General features: G+C 43.2%; 1 protein-coding gene across 13 annotated transcripts in view; it reads left to right on the plus strand.

The window, feature by feature from the left end:
- The window catches only part of kazna (kazrin, periplakin interacting protein a), a 161924-nt gene extending 150965 nt beyond the window's left edge, over nucleotides 1-10959 (plus strand). For 3 of the 13 annotated variants that reach the window (XM_084014623.1, XM_084014632.1, XM_084014625.1), the window contains 9 exons: nucleotides 1150-1286; nucleotides 1611-1734; nucleotides 7169-7377; nucleotides 7526-7644; nucleotides 8151-8382; nucleotides 8490-8591; nucleotides 9167-9333; nucleotides 9449-9593; nucleotides 10030-10958. In XM_084014623.1, coding sequence (XP_083870749.1) covers nucleotides 1150-1286; nucleotides 1611-1734; nucleotides 7169-7377; nucleotides 7526-7644; nucleotides 8151-8382; nucleotides 8490-8591; nucleotides 9167-9333; nucleotides 9449-9593; nucleotides 10030-10188 — 1394 coding nt within the window. In that variant the 3' untranslated portion in view covers nucleotides 10189-10958. Of the gene's footprint in view, nucleotides 1-1149; nucleotides 1287-1610; nucleotides 5568-7168; nucleotides 7378-7525; nucleotides 7645-8150; nucleotides 8383-8489; nucleotides 8592-9166; nucleotides 9334-9448; nucleotides 9594-10029 lie in introns of those variants that run through there. The other 10 variants (XM_084014630.1, XM_084014634.1, XM_084014629.1 and 7 more) reach the window with 9 other exon arrangements.
- The last annotated feature ends 961 nt before the right edge of the window (nucleotides 10960-11920 follow it).

Genomic DNA, 11920 nt, shown 5'->3' on the forward strand with positions numbered 1-11920 from the left:
TTTGGCTTTCCAGCTTTCATTTGTCTTTGCTGCAACAGTATCAGGTGGATGTTTGGTGAAAATGTTATTTCACCAATACTTTGAGGTAATTCATGCATTTTGTCTGAGATGTTGCAGTAAGACTCAGAATCTAAGAGAAACATTTTATTTCCTATCCATATTTTGCAGCTTTTTTTTCCTCCTGACTTTATTTTGGCCCTTATTTCTACTTTTCAGGCCCCCGGTTTGTTTCTGTAACTTCAACATTTGAATGACTTGTGCCACAGAAGAAGACAGTGAAACAACATTCTATGCTCTAACCATGGCTCACCTTACCGGCACACATTTGCAGTCGAAGTGCATCGCAAACTGCGAGCCGAAGCATGAATAACGGTGACTCCCATTTGATATTCAGAACACAGTTAACAGGCATATTTCCCTTTAAAATCTCCGCCACTTTTACTTGTTACACCTTGTGATGGGAAAACAGAATTGTGCCAAGCCATTCATGACTTATCTTAATATAAAATAGGCGCCTGTGTTTCAACAGTTGGCAGTTCTTTTCAGCTGCAAATGTCCAGTATTTGGTCAAATAAGTGAGCAACATGCATGCAAAAGATAAAAATGGTTATTCTGTAGGATGAACGAGTCAGTCAGAACGTTAAAACTTAAACCTAAACTTTTCTGAACTTAAGGACTACCAGCCCAAAATGAAAGTTCTTCACAAGCCTTGCTTCCACCAGAGTAGGCGTCCATCTCAACCCCCTTGTTTGAAAGGGCACCCACGGGTGTAAACGGATTGCTGACTAATTGATGACATCTTGAGGAAGAAGCAGACATGGCCACAAAAAACAGGGAGGACGTGTGAACAGTCACGAACCCCTAAATTGCTACGCAATTGCTTGTGCCGTATGTATCCGTTTCACTGGTACACACGCACACACTTGCTCAACCTCTGTGAAGCTGTTTCCCCTGTTGCTTAGCAACTACAGATGATTGGGAATAATACCAGGCTTTTGGTCAGGGGCTTTTTTCAGATACATTTTCATTTTTAAAATGTCGTGGCTTTGTTGGGAGAATCAGACGCTCCCTGTGCCCAAACACAACCCCCCCCCCCCCCCCCCCAACAAGAAAACAAGTCTTCTCTGTCTTCCCTCTCGTCCCGTTTAGTGGCTGCCGTGCGAGTGAGCCCGTGCCACTCGCGTCAGCCCTCCATCATCTCCGACGCCTCGGCGCTGGAGGGAGACCGGTCATCCACACCCAGCGACATCAACTCACCTCGCCATCGGACTCACTCCCTCTGCAATGTAAGCGATGCCCACCCACCGCACACCCTCCCAAGCAATCCCCCTCCCTGTGTAGTATGGAATGTCCTGCTCCCTGACCGCTGTTGCTTCCTTTCCGCCATCGTTCTGGCTGAATTCATGTTTGGCCCAGCACAGCTGTGATTTGAATTGATGTGAAAACCCCTTGTGGTTGTTGCATAAGTGCATGTTGTGATCTTTATCTTTCCTGGTCTTTATCGCCCACCCCGCACCACCTCCCTGACGTCTCCGCTCTTGTGTTCCTTCTGCGCATCTCTTCATCTCCTCCCTCCCTCTTGCCCTCCCTTTTTCTCCTTCTTCCTCTAGTCCCTAGAAGATTTGGAGGAGGCGAAGCGGAAGAAGAAGAAAGAGAAGATGGGGCTGGGCTCTCTGTCGCGCGTCTTCGCCCGGGGAAAGCAGCGCAAGTCCCTCGACCCTGGTTTGTTTGATGGTACTTCAACGCCTGATTATTACATAGAGGAAGATGCAGACTGGTAAAGCACACATGTCCGAGCGAAACCACTTGGAGAGGCGTTATCAGAAGACAGCACTGTGTTGTGTGTGAGTGTGTGTATGTGAGAGGACGAGTGTGTGTTTGTCAGTGTGTACAGATATAATAACGTGTGTACCTGCACAGTCTCACACACACGGCGTGTGTGTGTGTGGGGTGGGGGGGTCAGAGGCCAAGTGAGAAGCCAGAGGCGTGTGAGTGAATTGCACCTGTATGTATGTACAGTATGTAAATAGAGGTGTGACACGGCGAACCACGTGGATATGCTTTATTGTATCTGCCCTCCAAAACGGCTGTGTTATTGGAGCTTTTAATTATTCCTTCCATTTTTTTACTTTTTGTTTTCACTCAACTGGAAACTTGAAGGACTGCTGTACCTGTAAATAACAACAGTTGATGTGCACTCTGTGCGTGTAAATGTCTCCTTGTCCTGAATGCCTTTTTGTTATTTTTGACATGTGTTCCCCCTCCTCTCGCTACCTTTTAACCTGAACCCCCCCTGATTGTCCTGCTTGGTCCATCCCCCCCCCCCCCTCCTTTCACACTGCCATGACGAGAACAGTTTCCTGTCGGCAACATGCAGACTCCTCAAATCCGCCTCTAATTCGGTCGTGCAACTCATCCCTCAGCCGCCAAGAAAAAAAACTGCACTCCTTGATGTTCGCTCAAATGAGACTTCAAAGACGCTGCTAAGCGAGGAATAAACTTTCGATGCAGAACAGTTTGTTCCACGGCGACATGAAGCCAAACAGGAAATGTAATAAATGTGTTTTCTATCTGTGAAGATAGAAGGTACATGCCTAAGATACGTGTGTGACATGCATGCACATAGTCCCAGTCCCCCAAATGCATGTTGAACAAAACCCGACGAAACAGAAATGTCTTTCTCTGGGAATGTTGTCGAGAAGGGGTTTAAAAAAAAAGAGAGGTCAGTTACTGATTTCATGATGTTTATTCATGATTTCCTCCATTTAAAATGAAGTTTTGCTTAATGTTCAAGAGCTGAACATCCCAAACTAAACATAGAACGCTTTATTTGGGCTCTTTGTGCAAAATGACTTTTGAAATATGAAAGGTCATCAAGGTCAACAGTCACAAAGAAGGCCCAGCTCTATGCTTTGAATGATTTGATTATTATTCCACTTATTCAGGAGGCTTTGTACCATTGTCTTACTGTAGGATATTACAGGAGCTTCTTCTTGTTTCATGAATATTTAAAAAGGCGGTTTGGAGTAGAATTATTCTGGGAAATGTTTATCTAAAAAAAGAAAGCTCTTCTCAAAGCATGAGTGCGATATCATAGATATTAGACTGATGGTCAAGGCCTTTTTTCAAAGCGCAGGAATAAGGTCATTATACCAGAAAATCGGAGCTTTGAGTTCGAGGCCTGAGCGCTGAGCGGACATTAAATGAACTGCTGCAACAATAGCGAGTGCCAACCCACGAGGTTAAGAATCAGATTTAAGCAGACTAATCAAATGGAAGCAAATTCATACCTTCTCCCACGACCCCCCCCAAATCGTGATGCAGAGTTCAAGCCACCAGCTGAAAAAAAAAAAGCAATTAACTTTGTGCCAAAGGTTAATAGCCTTTCTTCAAGTAAAGAATGACTAGAGACGTTGGATTATTTTCAACCTTTTTATTGGATGGAGCCGGAGTCTGCACTGCCACCCCCAGGAAATCTTTTCTCTCCCTGATATTAAACTAACACTGGGTATTTGTCTCATCTGAAACACTATACAGAAGAGTCACAGGTTACAGTGGAGCTGTATTCAACCACAGTGCTCATCAAAAGAGCGCCCAAGTAAGCAGCGGAGGGATTATCATTTAGCTCGACCTGCACTTGGGCTCGGATTTAGAGGTGAATCACGAGGGTAATTCATAGATACGTCACCATGTATTAAATTGTATGTATAAGAACAACAGCTCGTCCCGTTTTTTTTTTTTTTTTTTTCATTAAGCATTTAATGAAATGTATGGAAATCTAAAATTTTTTTTTATTTTTATTTAACCAACCTCTGCTGATGGGGGGGGGGAGGTCATATCAAATGGAAAAACATTGTATGATTTTTATGTTTTGAGCCAAGATCTCCTTGTTTTTTCTTTTGTTTTTTTTCCACAAATATTTTACTTTTTTGTAAATGAGATAACATTACAGAAAAAAAAAATAATATTATTAAAGAGTTTTTATTTAAAGTCAAAGATGTAGGCCTCAGTGGAGGACTTCTATTGTGAGGTCCTGAGATGTTTAGAAGTGGATATAGTAGCAAACTTTTAAAGGCATGGCAACAAAATTACGCTCAAAAGAACTAAATGAGAAGAATAAGATTATTTTAAAATAAAAATAAATAACGTTGAACTTCCACGTGGCTGTCCTCTCTTTCCCTGTGTTAATGTTTTGTGTGTTCATGTGTTCATTTGTTGTAAGTGTGCCTCTAATCCTGATTCGTCCCCTTATGCTGGGGGCGCTGCCATCTCTAACATATGCGTTAGACTCCCTCAGCCCTGCAAGTCCATCTGTGAGAAGACTGCATCCCAAAAGCTTCCAAATGGCTTCCTCTCCTCTCTTTCCCGATCTGAATTCGTAAATCACCCTGAAAAACATTTCCTCGATTTCAAAACAATAATGAGATAAAACGAGGGGAAAGGAAGCCATGTCAGATTATTGGAACAGAACTCATATGTGTCAGCACTTGGTGTCAATAATGTTCTGCTTTGATTTGACCCCTGACCTCTAACACTGACCCCCTCTTGCCTGACCTCCACCGGACTCTCAACACAGTGAAGTGACCCAAGAAGTAATCAATCAGACTCAGTAAGACCAAAGGTACACAAGTTCCAATTGCTTTAAAAATGAGCTGTGCTGCTGGGTTGCAAGCTGTGTTTGCAGATGCCTTCTAACTCTCACACAACAGCACACGGTGACCTCGGAGCGTAGCACTTCTTCAAGTTCAATCGAATTCTCATGCAAAATCAACCAAAAACAACGAGTGCTGCTATATATTATATGCTTTTGTGGGCAACAGCAAGTGTTTTTTTCTTGTTTATTGTTACTGAGAACAGCATCCTCCTGAACTTTCTACGACATTCAGAATATTAATATGCATAATATTAGTTCAACACAGCCTCATGAATCTAGGAGTTAAAGTTTGACATTTTGGGGGAAGTACACTTATTTGCTTTCTGGAGAGTTGATGCCACGTTCACGTCTGAAAGCTAAATATGAATCTGCAGCCAGCGGTCGCTTAGCTGAGCAAAGGTCTGGAAACAGGCTGAATGTAGCTTCATATTTACTGCATGGTAGGAATCTCCTCATCTAACTCTCGGCATGAAAATTATGAATGTTCCTCAGTATCTCAAATTCAAGCGACAGACAGCAGTTGAAGGAAACAAATACGCACATTTCCCAACGTGTGGATCTGTTCCTTTAAGGCACTCTACTCTCACGCCAGATAGCTAGCAGGGACAGCACCTCCTCGGATGTAATCATTTATCTTAAATGTCACTCTGGGCTCTTGATCCATTCAAGCGTAAAACATTTTTCAATGCAAAAATCTGGAAAATGTCCAATTTCTAACAAATGTGTCATGTGCATCTCGGTACACAACACTACCTGCTCCTCCATTTCTCATCCTGAGTGTGACATCACATCAGAAGCGCCGCTGTAGTGCAGCTATAACATCCATTATGCCAGCTATTGAAGGACACGTTTGAGGATTGATTGCTTGAACCGAACCGCCCATGTGTCTCATAGGAAGTGTGCGTGCTGCTGTTCTCCCATCGGTGTTTAGAAAAACCCACATAACACTCGTTGCCTCAGATAAAGGAACAAAACTCTTCCCACTAGTACGACCACATCTCTGTAGGACTGACCCTCTTCCACTCTCTGTGCTGTTTCATAAGAGGCATAAGAGGGTGAGCCCCACAGGCCGACTCTGAGGTCACAGAGAGTCCAGTCTCCAACAGTTTGGCCTTCAACTGGATGTCAGACAGTCAGTCTGCAGTTCTTTATACCATGTGCCTTTGTAAGGATTCTCCGCTGTGAAACGCCGACCTTGTATCTGGACAGTGCATTTCTGTCCAAAGTAGATTTATTCAGCTTAATATGAATAGCTCTCCGAGGGCCTCTTAGAAGTGTACCTTCCGTTTACATATTGCTCTTTGGAGAGCACATAAAATCATCCAGATTGAGATGAATCGCCGAAGTGGAGTTTAACCCAAATCAGTTTATTTTGGACCCGTGAAATCATTCATCTTTCTAAATGCACACACGTACTGCCTTGTCATTAAGTAAGGTTTATCTGTCTTTGCTGGAAACAAGGTAACACAAAGAGGATTTTTTTTTCTTTCTGGTCTGTTGAAAGGTTGAAGACTCCAGGCAACATTTCACTGAATCATTCAAATGGAGAGCATCATTCAATCTGTCTCGTTACTGAAACAAGACACAGAGTATTGGATATTCTGAGGAATGCATCATGAGAAGTCCAGTATTTGTGCTGATGTTGAAGTTTTCAGAAAGTATCAGACCAGACGGGTGATTTCTAGGTCACTTCTGTCATCAAATAGGGGGGGGGAAAGCATCATTGTGAAGGCAGGGCTATTTTTACTTTCTCTCTTAAAACCCCTCACACCTCAGCAGGTTGAGCATACTCAACACATGCATATGTCGTGAGCAAACACAACAATGTTGCATATGACCGTATTACCATATTACCATATTAGCAGCACTAAATGATGCTCTGTCAACTGCCAAGCCCAAACATTGGTGCTAGGTTGCCACCTGCTGGTGAAGACAGAGAATGGCTCTCAGTGAAATGAAGTTGGTCAATATGTTGAAATCATGAAACTGTAAACAGGAAACATTTGGCCCAACTTACTCACACAACAGGCAAACAAACCACGGCCAAAGGGAATAATAAGGAGCATTCAAAGGAAACATTGCAACCCCATAGAACACATCAAAAATGTAACACAATTTTCCAAATTGCAGCCTTTTTGTTTCCATGGAGCTGTTGCTGCCGGCTAATTTAGACAGATGAGTCATGTTGATGCAACAGCTGCTTCTTTAATGGACTTCTTAAGTGATGAGCTTGTTTATAAAAAAGCTGCAACTTTGTTTACAGCATCCCTGGCAAACGCGTGGATTGTTGTCACGCAGCCAAACGCTTGTTTATTGTGATGAAATTAGTCACAGTCTCGTTCCCTTCCCCCCAGCGAGCTGTTTTTATGTTAAAGCGATTTGAATTTGTACCATGTTGGAATTAACATTTGTTTGTTTTTTATTGCTCACTATATCCACTACCACCTCTGCCTTCACTCACACCCTCAACTACATCACCCGCTCGTCCTCCCCACCCACTCACCCAACCACCAGACTCGGACAGCCTCTCCAGCCCCACCCGCCACAGCCTCAGCCTGTCAGACGGGTCGGAGGACCAGCTGGACCGCCTCCAGCAGGTGGAGCTGGCCAGGACGACGCCCATGTCCCAGTGGAGGGCGGGCACTGTGCAGGCCTGGCTGGAGGTTGTCATGGCGATGCCCATGTACATCCGCACCTGCTCAGAAAATGTCAAGAGTGGAAAGGTAGGATTAAACCACTGAGCCGATGCAGGACTCACTTTGCATGCTACATGCATCATTGTGAACGATTGCAAATGTGTAGATGATCATGCTGTTTGTGCATCGGACACTTTGGGGCTTCAGTTGCACTAAACTGTGTCCCATTTTGCAGGTTTTACTTGGACTAACGGATGAAGATCTGGAGCTGGGTTTAGGTGTCAGCAGCTTAATGCATCGCCGGAAACTCCGCCTGGCCATTGAGGATTACAGAGATGCTGAGAACGGGAGAGGGTGAGGAAGGGAAACAGAATTCCTGTTTATACTTGTACATCATGTGGTGATGTAAGTGCACCATCTGTTGGCCATTTATAGTAACAACACATGGATCCTCTTTCTCTCCCTCTTACCCTCAGAATTCATATTGACATCATATTCTACGGAATAAGGAAAACATCTTTGTTTAGTACAGATCCCCCCTCTCTTATACCATAATCATATTTTACAAGAATAATGCTGTTAGAGATCATTCCATCATGAATGATATCACAATAAATATTGCAATAAAAGAAATGTGTTTGTTCAGTCCTTGGTTGAATCATTTAGTCACTTAGTTATTCAATTATAGAATTGATCTGATGATAGTGTTTGTGAAAGTCATCAAAGTTTTTATTATTTATCCTAAAAGTGATATGAATATCTGAGCCAAGTTTGACAGACCATAAAGACACTGGTATATTTCCGTGAGTTTCCTTTGTGATTTCATTAAAGTGACCCTTGAACAAACTGCTTGTCTGCAGGCTGTCCAAGGCCGCGGACATGGACCACCACTGGGTGGCCAAGGCCTGGTTGAGTGATGTGGGCCTGCCTCAATACTCGCAGGCCTTTCACAACCACTTGGTAGACGGACGTCTGCTGAACTCCCTGACGCGTCGTGACCTCGAACGTCACCTCAACATCACCAAGAAGTTCCACCAGGTCAGCTTGCTGCTGGGCATCGAACTGCTGAACATACTCAATTTCGACAAGGAGGTAAGATTCGGCACCGTGTTCACGAGCAGAGCGCGGGAAATAGACCCAGATATATAACAGTAGGTGAAAACAGTTGAGTAAAAGGTGTTTGTTGAAATGGTTTCCAGGCACTGCAGGCTCGCCGGATACAGTGTGAGCACCAGAATGTGGATCCGTTGGTATGGACCTCTCATCGGGTCACAAAGTGGGTCAAAGATATTGACCTGAAGGTGGGGACAGAGAGCAAGCTCAAACTTCACATCTTGATAAAAATACAGAAGCTAGTCATTGCAACAAAGAAATGATTTAGATTAAATACTAATAATCAGGAGATCTTAATGTACTGGGTGGTATAAATACACTATCATGGGATACTGAGCGTGATCGAGCCTCTCACAGTTTACTCACCGGCACGCTCCCTATTTCCACAGAGGGTCTTTGTGATTGTATTTCTAAGCATCTAGTTGATTACAAAGCCTTTCAGATACTGCCTCTGTGGTGATGCTGCAATATGAATATATATAACATTGTCTTGGCAGGACAGCATATTTCCATTATGAGGCTGCGTAGAGATAAGACCCTCTGGACTGACATCCTGTTAATATCCTCAGGGAGTGTGAATTTATACTCACACCAACAAATTCATCAGTATTTTCTTTGTTTAAGAGCCAATTTGACATCATTAATTAGTGAGACTAGAACTCAGAGCCCTTTCCTTTAGCCAGCAATGGGTACGGTATTATATGAGAGGATATTAGGTTTGATCTAACGAATGAAACACCGTTCTTCACATCCACCTGTGCAGGAGTTTGCTGAAAGTCTGCTAAGCAGCGGGGTTCATGGCGCTGTCATGGTGCTTGACCCCACTTTTAACACTGACGCCATGGCAACGGCACTGGGGATCCCTAGCAACAAGCACATGGTCCGCAGACACCTTGTCGAGGAGTTGAAAACCCTGATTGGCCCGGCCAGGTGAGAGGAGACAGATCCTCCATCAGATAAGAGCTGAAAAAAACTTGTATTCTAGCGTCTTTAGTTTAAATGCTATTTGCAGCTGTCCCCAACACACCCCGTGTTTCCCTTGCAGGACGGATGCCAAGCAGGACTACGAGCGCCTGGGCCTGGGAACGCCCCCGACGCTGCTTCGCCAGAACTCCCTGGGCAGACCGCCCAGCTCCAGCGGCCGGCACACTGACGACGAAGGCTCGCTGAGAAGGAGGGCTGTCAAGGTGGTGGGGGGAGTTCATGAGTTGTTCCTCTCAGCCTCTGCTTTCATATAAGAATCAAAATCAGGCTTGGTCACAGATATTTAACAGTGAATATTCCTCCCATGATAGGGGGAGATTAGGGTCAGTTGGGACACTTCCACCCAAAATAAGCTACTTGAGCAGTAGTAAACATAATTGATCCCTGAAGAGATATAGGTGTCTTCTCTTATCAACTTTTTTTAGAGCCCAAATCGAAATTGAAAGGCACAATTTTGTCAAATGTACAAGAAGTGGATCTTCCCAGAATGCCACCTGGCTGGGTCGCTTGGGAGACCTTGTTCTTGGCCCCAAAAAAAAACATTTGAAATGAGGAGAATGCAATCTAAATTGGAAGACATTCCCAGTCTTTATCTGCAACTTAGTGTGTGACTTAATATATTAATGTATGTTTCTGTTTCAGCCTCCATCGGGGTTCAGCCCCAAAGCCCGCAGTGGGCGGGACTTGAGTTGCCATAGCAGCTACGGCTCCCTGCCTCGGGAGGGTCGAGACCAGACTCCGCCCAGAGCCGAGGGGAGCCCGATCCACGGTTACACCAGCATCGAGGTCACCAACGTGTGAGGTCATCACAGTGCAAACAAAACTCGTCGGCTTCATCACAACTACATCTACATCATGGACATTTGTCATGTGCTCCTGAACATGTCATATTTTTTTCTAAAGATGAGGATTTACAGGACAGATTGCACTTTTTAAAACGGGACAGGATTCTTTTTCGACAAGTTTCCTGGTTTAAGAAAACATGGCATTTTGATGTTTTTGAGGGCAGTAAAAGGACTAAATTATTTTTCTATTTTTGCGTGTAAATGGTTCTTTGTGAATCAGGATGAGATTTTTTTGTTGTTGACTGGTTGCTGTTGACTGTTTCTCTGAGGGACATGAGATTAAAAAAAAAGACTGTTTGTATAATACAGGGAACTTGATGACAAATGTGTCATATCAGTGTAAATTGTTATTGTTTCATCAAGTTCTGCTGTCTGTGATGCCTTGTCAGTGTAGCCGAGGACAGTGGACAAAAAAAACAAAACACTTGAATTGAATTTTAAATTGTAGAATTCATGTTTGATAGTCATTTTTCATCTTGCACATTAACACAGTTGTGTCTAAACAAATGTAGCACCCTCTTCTGATGGTTTATACTGTGAAGTGAAAATGGAGAGAAAAAAAATAGAGCAATGCCAACAAAAGATGACTGCAGAGCTGTATGTCCATAGAAGCCTCGGGGCTGAAAGGTGTGAGGATGCATACATGTGAAAATAAACGTTGGTTTGCAGAAAGTTCAATAAATATATGTTTTTTTCCATAATTAATAAAATTGCTCCTCCAGAGAGTTATCAGCCAACTCTTTGTTAATTGTTTTGTTTTCCTAACCCTATTCAGCTGTAAGCTGCCTGTCCAGCACCGAACAACAACATTTGCAACTAGCTGTGAAAGAAAGTCACACATCAGAAGCTAAAGAGACAGAAATCATTCTCAGGATTTAAAGGAAGCCAAACCAGAGTTAAAAAGAGAGCGAACCCAAATGAAAACTAATGTAGCACTGCTGGATGATACTTTATAAGGCGATAATATTTGGATTTTTCTAAACCCTGAAGGCAAAAAAAAAAAAAAGTGAAGATAGTGTATGAAGACAGTGTGAGAACGAGGAACTGTTAAGAAACGCTAATAAAGGCAACAGGGATTGGGAATTAGACATTCCCCATTCGATTAATTAAGAGTAAATGTGAGAGAAACGATCCTCCTTAATGAACTAATTTGCATGAGGATGTGTGTATGGTTCGTTGCCTCTACTGTAATGTAATGAGGGCTCCATACTAAACTCAATGATTACCTTTGTGTGTTAATACTGACTCTGTACACGTGATATTAATTTGGTGAGTCACTCCAGTTATCTCTACTCTTGGCTTCCCGTTGGGCAGATTAGTACATCTCTGTTTAGACTTGTATACGCATTACAACACGGTGCAACTTCCTCCTCTTACTCACAGTATTGGTCATTGCAGCAAGTTAACAACGACTCAGCACAGAGTTGTACACCCACCTTTGAGGAAAGAAATCTAGCAATCCAGTATACGATGCCCATTTGAGACAGTGTGGTAACGCGAGGGAAGGTGTGTCGAAGTTCCATCTGAGAAATTAACCTCAGTTACCTATTAGGGAAACGCTGAGTGGAGAAATATAACCGCTTGCTCATGTAGCAGCCATAAAACCAACATCAATCATTGGATTACAAAAAAGGGTTGTTTTATTAGAGTTATGTAAGATTTTATTTGGAGCCAATGGTACACTACAG

This window comes from Eutrigla gurnardus (genome assembly GCF_963514095.1).
Source record: "Eutrigla gurnardus genome assembly, chromosome: 8".
Lineage (NCBI taxonomy): Eukaryota > Metazoa > Chordata > Actinopteri > Perciformes > Triglidae > Eutrigla > Eutrigla gurnardus.